Here is a 16363-nt window from a genome sequence, read left to right as displayed (position 1 = left end):
TATTGAAGGCTGGTGGATGCACTTGATTCGTTCGGATGTTGCCTTCTCGATCAAGGAAACTTCTTCAAGACGTGCAATCATCATTCCAAGAATTGATACGCCTGTTGGTGCTGTGGCTACCAAGACCGACATTCGGCTAATCAGCTGCTCTGTTGGGCACAGCTCATCGCAAGAACACCCTGAATCGATCTTAGTAAGTCCCAGCTGGCTTCCATTGGTGCCCAGCGCTTGAAGAGCTATGGCATGAAAGGCTCGTTCGCCTGTCGCGGGTTATTGCCTATCCTGGGCTGGTTTACGAGGCCGAGAGCGGACCATTGCCAGGCTAAACCAGGACGCAGAGACTAGAACGAACCAAGCCACGCGGAACAATACCCCAAGCCGAATAACCGTTGAAAGACGTTTGGATTGAATCTGCAAACCTGTCGCTGAGCAGAATCTGACCGTTTTACTGTATGTGGAGTCTATCCTGCAGCAATGTTTCCAGAATGTCAGCTGCATCACGTAATGAATGAAAACACTTTGCGATCACTCTAGCCTTGTCGGCGGCTGATCTCAGTTCGGGGCATGGCGACGGAGAAAGGGCATGAGGAGGTCTCAACCAGGGCGCCTGATGAATTGCTGGACGATTCGATTGCGTTTCCTATGAAAGAACCTCCGTCGCAGTATGACGACAATCCAGACCCGAACAGTGGACCTGTCTATGTACAAGTTCGCAATGTATCAGTGGAGGTGGATCCAGCCCGGGGGTCACCATTCTCCTCGATAGATTCGTTCAAGTCCCGGATCCTCCGCATCAAAGGAAACTCTTCCCCCAAAGCAATTCTGCAAGATATCTCGGCGGATCTCCCGAGCCGCAGCCTGACTGCGATTGTTGGCGCCAGCGGAAGCGGCAAGACGACACTTCTGAATGTCATCGCACATCGCATCAAAGACGAAAGGTTTCGACAGTCTGGGGCCGTCACCTACGATGCCGAATCGCTGGTCGAACCCGAAGGTCAAGCTGCTGGGCCTGCAAGGGTCGGAGTGGCCTATGTGCTGCAGCAGGATGTGCTGTTACCCACCCTCACAGTACGCGAGACTCTCCGGTATGCAGCCGATCTACGTCTATCGACGACCAAGACAAGAACTGAGCGAGAGGCCATGGTCGAAAACGTGATCCACGACCTCGCCCTGGGCAAGTGTGCCAACACTAAGATAGGTGATAACGCTCATAAGGGCTGCTCCGGCGGAGAGAAAAGACGGACCAGCATCGGAGTTCAACTCCTCGCGGATCAGCCTGTGCTTATCCTGGACGAGCCCACCACTGGGTTGGATGCTGCTTCGGCCATCCAAGTCGTCCGGACACTCAAAAGTCTTGCCGAGCGAGGGAAGACTGTCATCATGACTAGTAAGTCATTGCCCGTTCGAAGAATCGTGTCTCAACTTCTGACTAGGATAGTCCATCAGCCACGCTCCGAGATTTGGAGACTGGTCGACAATCTGATACTGCTGGCCAGAGGCTCGCCCGTCTATTGTGGACATGTCCAGGAATGTCTGCCGTACTTTGAGCGGCTCGGCTACAAGATGCCTTCATTCTTCAACCCATTCGATTTTGTCATCGACCTTGCTGCCGTGGATCTTCGCTCGCAGGATGCCGAACAGACCTCTCTAGTCCGTGTCCAGAGACTGCAAGAAGCATGGAGAGCTGGCGAGACTCACCCCCGGACAGGCGGACCAGGCCAGAATAAGGGCCAGCCCTTCAGTGGAAAGCAAAGCGCGCACTCGGCAGATCGCCTCGACGAGCTTTTCCAAGAAGTCATTGTGCACACCCGGAGGACATTTGTCGTGACATGCCGTGACCGACTAGGCCTTGTGGCAAGCACAGTCGAGTCGTTGAGCATGGGCATCATGAGCGGCTGGATCTTCTACCAATTGGGTGGTGATCTCGCCGGGATCAGATCGCGGCAAGGCGCCATGTACTCGGCTTGCGCTTTGCAAGGGTACCTCATCCTCCTTTTCGAGACCTACCGCCTGACCATGGACATCCAAATCTACGACCGAGAGCGTATCGAAGGCGTGGTCAGGCCCATCAGCTTCATCGTCAGCAGAAGATTGGCCCGGATCCCGCTGGAAGACCTCCCAGTCCCATTCTTCTACTCGGTCATCTTCTATTTTATGGCGGGCTTCCGCTCGAATGCCGACCAGTTCTTCACGTTCTTCGCCATTCAGCTTCTGCTGCATATGATCGCCGTCAACCTGGCCACCGTCTGCGTCGCTCTGAACCGGCAATTCATGGTTGCATCTCTGATCGCCAATCTGACTTTCACGCTCCAGTCCATGGGATGTGGCTTCTTCATCAACACCCGCTCGCTTGCGGTATGGCTGCGATGGGTCAAGTGGACGGCATATGTGGTAGGTGTCATTCCAAGATGTGTTGTAACGACCATCCCACCATGTTAACCCCCGTTCCAGTTTTATGCTTTTGGGGCTCTCTGCACCAACGAGTTTGCAGGCCACTTCTATGATTGTCCAAGCCCCGGAGGGCCCTCGAACCCGGCTTGCAGGGAGTACACAGGTGCCTATATCTTGGCCTCGTTGAACCTTCCCTCTAACTGGCTGTGGAGGCCGATCGTCGTGCTGGTCGGCTTCATCCTGTTCTTCTTCATCCTCTCGGGAGTCACCCTGCAAGTGCTCACTACAGAGGTGGAGGTGGCAAAGACACATGAAAACAAAGCAGCGTCGTCGGCAGACAGCCAAGAGACAAACGTAAGACGCGGGGGCACGACTAGAACGGTCACGGTTGCGCTCGACCACTTCGGACTCGAAATCGACCGGAAACGACTGTTCAAGAACAACACCACCAAACGCATCTTCCAGCCCATCACCACGACGTTCGAGCCGGGCGTGCTGAACGTGATCATGGGTCCATCTGGGTCGGGGAAATCATCATGTCTGAACGCGATGGCGCGACGGCTGTACGGATCCCCAATGGTCAAGTATCAGACTACAGGAAGAATGCTTCTCAATGGCTCCACCGCGACAGACGCCGTGGTGATGTCGATCTGCTCGTATGTGCCTCAGGACGATTCAGCCCTGCTGCCATGTCTGACGGTGCGTGAGACGCTACACTTCGCCGCACGACTCCGTCTGCCGTCCTTCCTGAGCCACGAGCAAAAAGTCCGGCGTGCCGAGTTGGTCCTACTCCAGCTCGGGCTGAAGGACTGTGCGGACACGCTGATCGGCAGCGACATGGTCAAGGGCATCAGTGGCGGCGAGAAACGCCGCGTCTCCATCGGGATTCAGATCCTCACGGACCCCCAGGTGCTCCTGCTCGACGAGCCGACTTCGGGCTTGGATGCGTTCACTGCCTTCTCCATCATCGAAGTCCTCAAGGGCCTGGCGGACGAGGGAAGAACCATCATCTTCTCGATCCACCAGCCTCGGTCCGGTATGTTCAAGCAGTTCGGAGGGGTGCTACTGCTTGCTAAAGGCGGCGAGGTTGTCTATGCGGGTTCCGTCTCTGAGATGCTGCCTCACTTCGAAAGCATGGGTTTCACCTGTCCAGAGTCGGCCAATCCAGCTGATTTCGCATTGGATCTTGTGTCTGTTGAGACGCCGAAGTCACTGCAAGGACAACAGCAACAACAGCCATCCAATGTTGCGCCAGCAGCCACCATCACCGCCCTTCCTCCTGCGACCGTAGGTCCCCACGAGAAAGGCATCGACATAGAAGACTCTCCGGCGAAAACATCCAAACCTAACGACACTTTTGCGGAAGAACCAGCGCCCACTCCCTCTCATTCTCCCACCAAAGCACTTGGACCTGATTCCACGACCACCGATACTCATACCACTGATGCCACACCATCAAAACCGGCAGATCTAGCCCTTCCCGCCACTCTAGGAACCTACGCCCGTCAAAGACAGCCCTTCCAACACGCCTTTCCCATCCTCCTGCAACGCGGAGTGATCAACCTGCGCCGGCAGCCAAACCTCCTCACCGGCCGCATCACGCAACTGGTCGGCCTCGGAATCGTCCTTGCAGCATTCTGCTCCCCGCTCCGCCACGACTACTACTCGGTGCAGACACGCGTTGGCTACATCCAAGCCATGTCAAGCATGTTTTTCGTCGGCATGCTCAACTCGATCGCCATGTATCCCGGCGAGCGGGATCTGTACTACCACGAAGAGCGGGACGGGACATACACCCTCGCCGCATTCTTCGTGTATTACCTTGCACTCGAGGTCCCTGCCGAGGTGGTCGCGTCCATGCTTTTTTCCGTCCTGACAGTGTTCGCGGTCGGCCTGCCGCGCACGGCGGGCCAGTATTTCCTGATGGCGTATTCGGCCTTCTGTGTTGTCGAGTGTGGCGAGAGTTTCGGCATCCTGTTCCTCACCATGTTCAGCCACACGGGGCTTGCAGTGTCGGTCATGTCTGTCGTGCTATCCATCGCAATCCACCTCGGCGGCGTGTTGAGTATCGGCATCGACCGGTTTCTGAGCGCCGTGAATCATATCTCGCCCGTCAAGTGGCAGGTCGGCGCGCTGCTGAGTTATAGTCTGCGGGACATCAGGTTCACGTGCACAGCCGATCAGCGGCTCGCCGATGGGACTTGTCCTGTACAGACGGGCGAGCAGGTCCTGGAGCTGTATCGCTTGAATGTCGATACTGTTGCCTATGCGCTGGCGCTGGGTGGGGTCACGATTGGGTATAGACTGCTTGCGTATTTGGGGCTGGAGATTCGTGGGGCGGATTGGAAGGGCTTGATGAGTGCAACCATGCGTAAAAAAAGACGAAACTGGGGATCGATACGTAAATAAGGAATTGTTTGTCGCATAGACGCGGAGACTATCTGAATACTGGCCTCGATGGACCCTTCGGAGAGAACACCAAGCACAGGATCTTCCTATTGCCAGCATGCCCTCTCCGTGGTTATGCCACGACCAGAGCTGCTCCTAGCCCGCTAGCCCGCCGTTGGAGCAAGCTGTGATGGGAATGGTACGAGCCATGGTTTGCAAGACAATCAAGTGTCACAACGGTCTGCATCGTAGAACACGCAACCCCAACACTCATGAGCCACGGACATACTCGGCCGACTTATCAGAGGCATGCAGATGGCATGAAGAGTATTCTGGACATTGCACAGGATCTGATGACCGTCTGGAAAAGAGGATGGCTTCATCAACCTAGCCGTCGCGGATTGCGGAGTGTTGGAAGCCCCGTTCCCAGGTAGCTAACCAGTGTCGATGAAAGCTGCTCAATATTCCACGCTCGTCCGTATTGGGGATATACCGAGAATGTAGCAGTTCGACCAGTAGGAGAGGTGCGTCGGCTGCCTTGTTGCTCAAGAATGACGGACAGACCAGAGAATGATACCCAATGCAGCAGCCTGTCCGCTGTCCGTATCGATCTCATCAAGTCTAGGGTTCAACGGGCCCATTTCTGGATGAAGTTATCGACCAAGCTTGGACGGCTCGTGAGACACAATGTAGGCTCTCATAACCAATGAACTGCAGATTCCTGCTCCAAGTGAGATTCGCCATTTCTCCCTCATAGTGCCTCGTTTTAGGCTGTGTTTGCTGTGAAAGTCCGCTTGGTGTAAGCCTCGGTCAATTGACGTGTCTGCACCGCTTGATATTGAAGCATCCATACCGCCACCGTGTTAAATTGCTTCACCTGGCCACTCTCTGACCTGATTTCAAGACGCCTCTGTCTCCTCCTCCACCCTTTCTCCAGAGCCACAAGGCTTCAATGGCATGGGCTTTGGCGCTAGCATGTCCGGACTGGCGGTTGGCTTCGCTCATCATCACCTCAATTGGCTTTTCCCGCTCGATGACGGACCACAAGGCCTCCTGGAGCTCACTGCCACGGGCACCAAAATCTCCTCTTCCCAGTCTGTATAGCACCCTGCCCAGGATCTGGTAAGCAACGCATCGCTGGTTCGGCAGAGATGATCTGGCCAGGAGTGCCAATTCGGGAATTGTATAACCGGCACTGCTGGGGTCGTCGCCATGATGATGTAGACCCTGCTTCACATCGATCTCCAGACTCTCCCTGGGCGCGATCAAGCGACCATTGAAGCCAAAACGCAGAGCAGATGCCAAGAATGACTCCTTCTCGGGATTATACAACGACGCCTGATTCTCCTCTTCGGAAGGGTCTTGAAGCCACTGAAGCGAAGAAGGATCGTGTGGTGTTTCGGGAAAGTAGTGTGACTTGAGCTCAGAAAGAAAAGCAGGGTCGTTGGCATCTAAAGGCACGTACTCTTCGGCTGACCGTGGAGGTGCAGGGAAGTGGATCGAGGGCCCTGATAGAGTGGCCGTGGTTGACGCTGCAGGGGCCGCATCGTCCTCGGTCAAATTTGTCAAGTTTTCAGTGTCCCTCCCAGCAGCATCACTTGATCTCTCTTGATCATCTTCAGGCCAATCCTTCTGGGCGACCTGGTCCTCGTCGATATTGGCCCGTTTGAGCATGCGCTCGAGAAATGCAGGATTGAGGGTGCTCATCAACTCGGCCCGAGCCTCTTCGACGTCTTCCACCGACATGTCCGCAATCCGTCTCTTGTTCTCTTCGCTTATCTCGGACTTCTGCTGACCGTCTAGATCAAGTCCATATTTCTTGCCCACATGATGAGCGATTGCTCTGTCCGAAGGTTCTACGCGCGAGGGGATTGTAGGCCGTGGTGGGACATTGCCAGCCTGTTGCCTCGTCTTGAAGGCGGAGACGTTTCGACGGGGCTTGTGCTCAGGAAAGCCGGTCCTGGAAGACTTGAGGGAGGGAGGAGGAGGCGGAGCATCAGCTTCGTGCTCTTCGATCTCCTTGATTGCGAGGCCTGCACTCAAGTCTGGAGAGAAGTCATCGTTGAGGGGCCTCACCGTGAAGTCGTCTGCCTCGAGATCCAATTCGAAGCGCTGACCCGGGATGGCCATCGTGTCATGTCACGAAGTACAAGTCCGGAAGTCTTTATGAACCAGAGAACCTGGAAACGAAGCATGGTCTGGACATTGACGACGCAGGCAACTTTCCAGGCATCCCAGTGGAAAAGCGCCGCCGTTGTATGCCAAGCTTCGGAAAATTAAGGTTTGAGGTTGTGCCAATCAGAACAATGCATGACAGACAAAGTTTGGTCCCACTTTTAGCCGAATTTGGGTGAACTTGAGTTGTTCTCCTTGAGCTTGCAGCAGATTCTGCAGGCAGACAGACAATAATAACAATGATGATAGTATGGAGTGCACGAAAGAGCCAGCTCGTGCGAATCGAGAGAGCATCTGCTAGTTTAGTTTCGTGGGGATTGAGTGGCAGCCTGGGATCGGCTCTGGTGGTGGACATTGGACACTGCAGCGCCACGTCAAGCCACAGCAGTGGGCAGGGGTGCTGGATCTGGCAGCGGTGGATCGCCCCGATCTTTGACCGGCCAGTCCAATGAACGGATCTCAAGGGTCTCCCGGCGTTCTACTCCGCCAGGAATCGTGCCGCACTGCAGACCTTACCACAAGGGTCCATTAGAAAATATATGTAGAACTTGCACTGCGCACATAGGTACGGTCATGAGCAAATGAAGAGGTAAGTGAGCCTTGCACTCCAGGTGGATGTTAGGTATATAGGCAATATTCATCAACCCGAGACTGGCAAAACTTCAAGTTGAACAGGTCGAAATCGGGAGAAGCACAGAAGCTTATTTCATGATTGGGTAAAGACCAGATGGGGCGAATGCACGTTAACTATTCTGCACTCCCCTGGGCACGACCTGACCTGCAACGGTAACTGCCAGTGTTATATCACCCGACTTTTCGCTACAGGCTCAATTATTAGTCCAGAGCTACTCCGGACTGTCTTCCAGGTTGTTATTATTCAGGCTCAGGCTTAGGCTCTGACCGTGGCTGTGGCGCTCGTTTCTACTGTCTACAGTGCCGCGACCTTCACTATTTGGAGTCTTGTCCATCATCATCATCATCGTCTGGCGCCATACTGATATTCCCCGTGCTTTGCCTACTATGAGCCCTCTCTTTTCTACACCTGCTGCTACTCTTCACGTCTCGCACGGCCATTCACTCATCACTGCATTGCTACTCGGTAGATTCCCATCCTCCCCCCCTGCTTTCTCTTTCGCACTTCGCTCTGCTGGTTTCTCTCCTCTCGCCCTCTCTCTCGTCGACTGCGTGCTGTCTCACCCCGGGTTCCCTTCCCTTGCTGTCCGTCTATTTGACTTGCCGTTATTCACTCCACCCCCCGTCAACTTGTAGTTGTTTTGTGCCCATTCATGGCCCATTCATTCCCTTCCCCGTTCATCTCACGCCTGCTCTTTGTCAACAATAATAGTACTGGGTAGTCTCTAGTGCCTCTTCTCTACCTCTTTACTTTCCTCCTGTCGATACTTATATCTCTCCCTTCTCGCCTCGCTGTTCTTCTCCTCGATCTTTCCTCCCTCTTCTCTACCTCCTCTTCTCCTCATCCAACTGTAAGCTCGTCTAGGCCAGGTTCGTATTCTCTTGCGCCAGATTACGTTCAGCCGATTTTTGATGTTCTTCGATCCTATCGTGATCCTCTTGTTCACTGTGAGTTGTCGCACCTAGTCATTAGCCATTTGGCTACCAGCTCACGCATATTAGTTCACCGCTTCACGAATCCTCTGAGGTGTGCAGATACCACCCTCCACTGCACCTCACTTTGCGCAACCTTTACCTCTGCACATCATCACCTAGGTCATCAACACCCGATTCGTTCCATCGACTGCAGCTCACACCCGCCTGCGTCTCATCCACCACGACATAATATTCTGCATTCAAGTTTCCCACTTCTCTGGTCCGAGATTTGTCCTACTAGGCGTCTGGTTTTTCTTTTCGCTGATGCGGCTCGTGCAAGCTGTTTTATCACCTGTGGTCTGACGGGCGGAACACCAGAGTAGAAATGGAGGTGATGGAGGGGAGAAGTTCGTCCAACGACTTGTCGAGTGCACCTCCCAGCGATGAGGAAAGCACCCCAGGACCGCTCAGTCATTTAACGACCGCAAACCACGGGGCTCGCGATAGCAATTCAGCAGGCACCTTTGGTGTTGCAAGTTTCGCAGGTGCAGGTGCAGGTGCAGGTGCATCAGCCACAGGCGCAGCTGGTGGCGCACTCCGCCAAGACAATCGTGACGCCACTGTCACCGTCACCAGCCTGACCACTGGCAACACGCTGCAGCCACCGCCAAAGCGGGTGTACAAACCTCGCAAAAAGAAGGATCCGAATGCCCCTCCTGGCCCTGAGAAGGAAAAGAAAGAGCGCGTTACGAACCGTCGTGCTCGTGGCGCTTCATCTACCACCAGTGTCCCTCGCAAAAAGCCAAAACTGGAGGCAACAGATGCAAATAGCACCATCGACATTCCAGGACCACAGAGCGCAAGTCTGCAGTCATCCACCCTGGTTCAGCCCGTCGCGTTCTCCTCTCGATCCCCGGTCGAGTTTCGTCCCAATGAAGCAGCCAGGCCTACAGAGACGGGCGCTCCAGTACATGAACCTTCCACACGCTCCCAGATGCCCTCGCAACAATCGTACAGCTACAGTTCTAGTTTCCAGAGCGCCGTCCAAACGCCTGCGCCCCGCTCCACCGGCATGTACGATCCTATCAGATCAGTGACTCGACCTGTTGAGGGCCCTCAACCTTCTTCCGCTTCTTTGCGACCGGCTCATACTCCCCCGAGGCCGATATACAACCCAAGCACATCTCCTGCCATCTCGGGAATCATCGATCATCCAACAGCGCAGAGCTTTAAGAGCTCGAGCATATCAATCAGTCATCAACCCAAGGTGGAACCGTCATACGGCCAGCCCAATGGCAGACCCACGCTTTCACCACCGATGGCTGGCAACCCGACCCCAATGGACCTCGACTCCGCTACTTTGGAACCTGTGCCGTCGAAAAAGGTCGTCGCTGCTTCTAAGAAGGTCGCTTCGGAGGCGCCCACTCGTGCCACGTCGCCCAAGCCAGCCCGGGCAAAAGAGCAGCCCCATCCGCTTCCACCTGGTTCCGGTCTTCTCTCTGCCAGCCTCTTTGGCGGTGACTCAAGCAATGGAGGGTCCCAGAAGGACTCGGGTAAAGGTCCAAATATTGTTTTACACATTGATCTGAAAGACCCCAACAACCGAGTGATCAATTTCGCGCGCATGGCGGAAGAAAAGTACGGCTTTGCTGCATTATATCCGCGACAAGCTGCGCAGAAAGAACGGCTGGCCAAGGTTGCGGCTGCCGGTGCTGCATTGGAACGATCGGCCTCGGGCAGTAAATTCGGGGGCACGTCGGGCGGGGACAGCGGCGACGATGACCTCAGTGTCGATATTGAGCGAGATTCGGACAATGATGGCGACATAGCCATGTCAGGCGTCAACGGTGGTCAAGAGGCGGCCAACAGTGGCACCGACGGCCCTGGGCCCAAGCGACGCCGCAGAAGAAAGGTCGAAGAGTACAACCAAGACGATCCTTTCATCGATGACAGCGAGTTACTATGGGAAGCACAAGCCGCTGCCAGCAAAGATGGATTCTTTGTCTACTGTGGACCTTTAGTTCCTGAGGGGGAGAAACCTGCGGTTGAACGGTATGTACCGGCTTCCGGGAGATTTCTGATCATACTGACTGTTGGATTTCTAGGGCGGATGGAACCATCAAGCGTGGCCGTGGGCGCGGCAGGGGTGGTGGTCCTGGGTCTCGCGGAGGCCGGGCAGGTGCAGCAGCAGCTGCTGCTGAAGGAGGCTCTGGTCGGAGCGGCGGACCTGGATCTCGGGGCGGTGGAGTGACTCGCAAACCTCGGATGACCAAGAGTGACCGAGCTCAACTGGAGAAGGAGAAGCTTCAACGTGAGAAGATGGCGCCGCTTGTGGCTCGGCCAGCGGCATATCCTGGCTAGAAACTGGCGGTTGTTTCATGGCGTGTATTACTCCGGTGCGGAGGGGATGTCCAGTTCTCTATGCACAGCACGGGTCAGGTGTTTACGATCCAAGGGGCTGTCACGCCGACAATGAGCTCGTATGCGGCTCTCTGTAATCATCTGGGGACTTTGTATGGCGGCAGCGATGATGAGTATCGTGACCAGGCAGTAGGTGCCTTAAGATACCTACGGTACCTAAGGGACGTACCTATGCAAGGTTGTTGTGGCGCCGGATACCCTACCCGCGAGATACCCACCCCCCACCCCCCATTCCACCATGATCCGTATCCTTGATTCCGCACTCGGAATTAATACACAGTTATTTGACTCGTCTGAGTTGGATGAGAATCCTCGTACATGGTCGAACATGCAGCGCGGTGCTATCATAGTAGGTAGTAGTACTAGGAGTCGCCAGCAGTTGTGGCGCGTCATGTCATACTGCAGCCTGAAGAAATCTCCTCAACTGGCGGACTTGATAAATGCCACATTCTGTAAGGGTGGATGGGGCCTAGTACCTAGGTAGTCAGACACCAGCTACCAGTACCAGAATTCAGACCCTGTATTTTATTTCTCTACCTACAAGTACCTACCTACAGTATGTAACTCTGTATAAAAGGCATGTCTCATGAGTCCAACCCGAATCCAGGAAACGAAGTCAATAACGTCCAGGTATCTACTAGGTACCTATTTTACGGTTGGAGGTGCTTAGAGAACCCTGCCGTGCGGCCTTAGGAGCCCGTTAGCCTCCTCACTTGTCCCCGGTTGGTAATACTGGTCTTGCCTGCTGTTGGTACGGAGCACCCCGCTGCCATGGCACGGGTAATCGTAAACAAATAATATGCCACTGCACTGCACCGAAGCGAGAACTTAGGTACCTAAACCACGCAGTACCACTTCTACAAGGCCGCGAACGTGAGTGACACCAGCGATAACATCAGGTATTGCGCGTCCACTTTACCACTGTATTTTGCAGGTCTACCTAAAACGAACTCTGGCAGTGCCTAAAGTACCTGATCCTACTAGTACTACACACTACAGAGGCAGTAAGGACCTTGGGTCGCTTCACCTCAGGCTGTAAACGCTCAGCTGCGGAGACTATTGACGGGCCTCGCCAGGGTCATTTCGGGGCACTAAGCACGACTTAGAGAGCACTTATGGCAGTTGTAAATAAGGTATCTTACTAGCTACTAGTAGGTCCCTAAGGTCTTTAGAATGTACTTATTAGGGACTAGGGCTCCCTGGACGAGGCCTAATAATTGGGTCTCCTGGCGGCGGAAAACCATGTTCCGAATCCACGACTGGCTCCCGTCTTTTGGAACCATGGGTGTTCATCTTTCCCACCCGCCGAACAGTGCACGACCTTCAATTACCTCAATCAGCGAGCATCCTCTAGCCCTGGAACTACTACTATTACATACTTTACTACTACGTACTGCGCCTGTCTGTCCCTGTCTGGTCCGTCCTCTCCTCGCCTGCCTGCGCTACACTGACACCTCCCGACCGACTTCTTCAAACACCATCATCACCTACTCCTACTAGATACTTCCGGGCCTGGTGTTTGGTGAGGTGGATCGGTGGCCGCTACTACACATACGTACAACAACGCCATCCATCCCATCATCTGCGCCCTCCTGATCTGCCAGATCAATTTTCCCACCGCCACCTTTCCGATCCACCGACACTCTCTTCACGCCGTACAGAACTTGAATCTAGACGTTCACCCTGCTGGCCTCGTTGCAATTTTTTGGACGACGTGCCGACTTATCACACCGTGCGGCAAGAATGCCATTCCGGGTGCCACGCCCCCTCCTCCTCATACGCTCCCATTCGAATCCATGCTAAGCGCAATTCAGCCACGGTCTCGGGGACTTCTTGCTCCCTCTCCCTGTCCATCCGCGCGTTCACTGCGCCGTTATTGTCACGACTCCCTGGTCGGGGTCGAATAGACAAACAAGATCTGGGAAGATTGAGCGACCATGAATGGCTCGCAAGGGTTCTACACACAGCCTTATCCAGCCTTGGATGGGCGGCAGTCCATGGATGGCTACGCACAGGACGACAGTATGGACATCGTCTCCGGAACCATGGATCCCACGGCTTTAGGTCAACCGCAGACCCTCCACCAGATCGTCAGTCAGAACACCGAGGAATTGATGCGCAGACGGCAGACCTTCCAGGCTCATTACCCTCAACTGTCTCAAGACCGCACTCGGAGGACGTCCATGCTTGAATTCAATTCCTCGGTCGATGGCGACTTTGCCAATTTTCAGTTTGATCCCCTCCCGGGCGACTCGTCCTTGGCCATGCCCGATCCCGCATCCAACATGTTACCGATGCAGAAGTCTCTCGACCCTCGAAGAGTCCGGTCTCGCGAAGACTTGTCCTTGAACGCCCGCTTTTCCCGGATGCAGTCCAATTTCGACGCTGTGTCAACGTATAACCCCGGCATCATGTCGAGCACATCGGTCGGTGTCGAATCCTCTGCCGCCTACATGTCCTCTACGATGGATATCCAAATGGATTTTGAGACCATGGGGGTTCCGGTGAACAACGTGAACATGCAGTCTGGTCCGATGCAAGAATCTTTGTTCACTGCGTCGCCGATAGACCCAGATTTCCCCATCTCTTACCAGCCATCCGGCCAGGATCCGGGTGGCGGATCTATGAGCCCTCCTATCCATGATCACATGGCGACTATGGCGCAGGCCATGTCATCTATTCCACAGTCCTTCCACAATCCGACATCGTCTCTCCATGCACGACATTCTGCCTCATCAGGCGTCTCAATGGCGTCGGGCCCTGGCCAAACGCTGCCGTCCCCGCCGTCTGTGCAGCAAGCCACGTCTAGAAACCTTTCAATGGTGGACGTCCCTTCCGCTTTCACCAATCATGGTATTGTAGCCCGAATATCCTCCTCTTGTCTAAACTGATGTCGAGCAGCGGATCTGCCAGCGAACCCACGCGGGCCAAATCCCACCGCCTTACCACACATGCCTCAGATGCAAGGCGTGCTACAGCCTCTCCCCAAATATGCCAATGCCTATTCTTCTAGTGGTTTCGACATGCTGGGTGTTCTGGTGAGCAATTTGCACCCGATCAAGGTCGAGCCTGTACTGACCATACTCGAGATGCGTGTCGCGACGAGACCCCGGCCCGAAATCAATATTGGCCCCGTCGACCTATCCTGTGCTTTCGTCGTCTGCGATATTGAGAAATTTGATTTTCCGATTGTGTACTGTTCGGAAATGTTTGAACGATTGACTGGCTATACCAAGCATGAAATTCTAGGTCGGAACTGCCGCTTTCTGCAGTCGCCAGATGGCCAAGTGCAGCCGGGTTCGAAGCGGAAGTATGTCGATGATAGCTCCGTCCTGTACCTCAAGAACCAGATCAGCAAGCGATCGGAAGCGCAGCTGAGTTTGATCAACTATCGCAAAGGCGGCCAACCGTTTATGAACCTCCTCACCATGATCCCGATCCAATTCGACTCTGAGGACTACAAGTTTTACGTCGGATTTCAGGTCGATCTGGTCGAGCAGCCAAACTCGGTCTCGGGCCGAAATCCAGGTAGGTGCATTCCAGTTCTTCGAGGAGAGTCCGACATTGGAGTGCTGACCTCTTGTGCAGATGGAACCTATGCGATCAACTACGACCGGAGCTCTCTTCCTGCTTACGCTCTCCCAGCTCCCCCAGATTCAAGCCAAGCAATACAAGAGATTGGCCAGACGATCCCAAGAGACGAGGTCTCCAAGGTGTTGACCACCATCGGCCGTGGCGACCCGGGTCTTTCCCAGCGGGTCTGGGACAAGATCCTCTTGGAGAACACCGACGACGTGATACATGTTCTGTCCCTCAAAGGGCTCTTTCTCTACTTATCCCCCTCTAGCCGCAAAGTTCTCGAGTATGAAGCTAGTGAGCTGGTGGGTGTTGCCTTGTCATCATTGTGCCACCCCAGTGACATTGTCCCCGTTACCCGAGAGTTGAAGGACTCGTCGAATGGATCTCCCGTCAATGTGGTGTATCGAATTCGTCGGAAGTTCAGTGGCTATACTTGGTTTGAAGCCCATGGCGGCTTACATACCGAACAAGGAAAAGGCAAGAAGTGCATCATCCTTGTGGGCCGGGAGAGACCCGTCTATGCCCTGGATCGCTCGGAGCTCCTGGCCGAGAACAACCTGGGCGAGAGCGAATTGTGGTCCAAGATCTCCACATCGGGCATGTTTTTGCATGTCTCATCCAATTCTCGAGTCATGTTGGACCGGTTACCCGAGGATCTGGTGGGAACCAGTCTGCAAGTTCTGATGAGACCGGATGCCCGGCGGGAGTTTCTGCGTGCGCTCGAAATGGCCCGTACGGGGGAGAAAGTGACTTTCAGGCATGACCTCCTGAACAGACGAGGCCAGGTCCTGCATGCTCAAACAACCATATATCCGGGCGATGCTCGACCAGGCTTTAAGCCTACCTTCCTCCTGGCACAAACTCGGTTGCTCAAACTCACCCGTGCCGCTTTATTAAGTCAGAAGTCGATGAGCGCGTCATCAACATCGACTGATCCGAAATCGCAAACGTCTGCTCAGTCTTCCAGCACCGTGACCAATGGTTCTTCGACATCTCTTCCCCCCAACGATACCAAAATGTCCGGCTCCGGGGGGGCTGTGACGCGACCCGGAGGTCAGGGTCTGTGTCTGGGCAACCAGGATGAGGCACTGAACTCGGAAGACAATCTCTTCGATGAGCTGAAGACGACCAGGAGTTCGAGTTGGCAATTCGAACTTCGACAGATGGAACGTCAAAACCGGCTGTTGGCCGAAGAACTACAAATCTTGCTGAGCCGCAAGAAGAAACGGAAGAGAAGAAAAGGGCTGGGACAGCTGGAAAAGGATTGTGCCAATTGCCACACGCGGGTGACGCCCGAATGGAGACGAGGACCTAGTGGAAATCGTGACTTGTGCAACAGTTGTGGTCTGAGATGGGCCAAACAGGTAACTCTTCGGACCCCCGATGATGTGACATGCGTGAATCTTGGCTGACCTTGGACGTGTGCATGCAGAATGGACGAGTGTCTCCTCGAAAGCCTGGTGGCCAAAGTGATAAAGGGGGAACCTCCCCTGCCCAGGCCGCGGCGACCAAGACCGAGGTCAAGTCCGGCGTATCATCTGAGACAAATGGTGGCGGCAGCGGCAGCAATGGAGTGTCCACAAACGCCATGAACCCCTCCTCGAGATCACCCCGCGAGCAGGAGAGACGTGACACAGGGCAATGGCGAGGACTACTTCCCCCGAAGATCGAAGAGGGAGAGGAACCACCACACCCGACAGTATTGCCCACTTGAGGAAGAGACGTTCACTTGTCTCCGGGAGGAGCAACTTACGTGAACTCTGCCGGGACTGAACTGGGATTCCGAAATAACTTGGGGCGGATAACTCGACCCTCAACGGCGGCCGAGAAGCGACACTGCAGACAGAGGACTCTACTCTTG

At 54.6% G+C, this 16363-nt stretch overlaps 4 protein-coding genes across 4 annotated transcripts; 3 read left to right on the top strand and 1 right to left on the bottom strand.

Moving 5' to 3' along the window:
- Positions 1–564: 564 nt before the first annotated feature.
- Positions 565–4800, top strand: A1O1_00704 (uncharacterized protein; the record flags this gene model as incomplete). The annotated part of the gene is made up of 3 exons (XM_007721621.1): positions 565–1387; positions 1439–2391; positions 2452–4800. 3 exons carry the CDS (start codon positions 565–567, stop codon positions 4798–4800), a joined length of 4125 nt encoding a protein of 1374 aa, XP_007719811.1.
- An 852-nt stretch (positions 4801–5652) lies between these two features.
- On the bottom strand, positions 5653–6909 carry A1O1_00703 (uncharacterized protein; the record flags this gene model as incomplete). Its single annotated transcript, XM_007721620.1, has 1 exon — positions 5653–6909. One exon carries the CDS (start codon positions 6907–6909, stop codon positions 5653–5655), a length of 1257 nt encoding a protein of 418 aa, XP_007719810.1.
- A 1978-nt stretch (positions 6910–8887) lies between these two features.
- Positions 8888–10863, top strand: A1O1_00702 (uncharacterized protein; the record flags this gene model as incomplete). Its single annotated transcript, XM_007721619.1, has 2 exons — positions 8888–10554; positions 10608–10863. The coding sequence occupies 2 exons, from the start codon at positions 8888–8890 to the stop codon at positions 10861–10863; spliced, it is 1923 nt and encodes a 640-aa protein (XP_007719809.1).
- A 1997-nt stretch (positions 10864–12860) lies between these two features.
- Positions 12861–16216, top strand: A1O1_00701 (uncharacterized protein; the record flags this gene model as incomplete). The annotated part of the gene is made up of 5 exons (XM_007721618.1): positions 12861–13776; positions 13825–13961; positions 14013–14451; positions 14512–15866; positions 15935–16216. The coding sequence occupies 5 exons, from the start codon at positions 12861–12863 to the stop codon at positions 16214–16216; spliced, it is 3129 nt and encodes a 1042-aa protein (XP_007719808.1).
- Positions 16217–16363: the final 147 nt, after the last annotated feature.

Source organism: Capronia coronata, assembly GCF_000585585.1.
Source record: "Capronia coronata CBS 617.96 chromosome Unknown acBCG-supercont1.1, whole genome shotgun sequence".
Lineage (NCBI taxonomy): Eukaryota > Fungi > Ascomycota > Eurotiomycetes > Chaetothyriales > Herpotrichiellaceae > Capronia > Capronia coronata.
The sequence above is the reverse complement of the archived record's forward strand: the minus strand, read 5'-3'. Positions and strand labels throughout refer to the sequence as shown.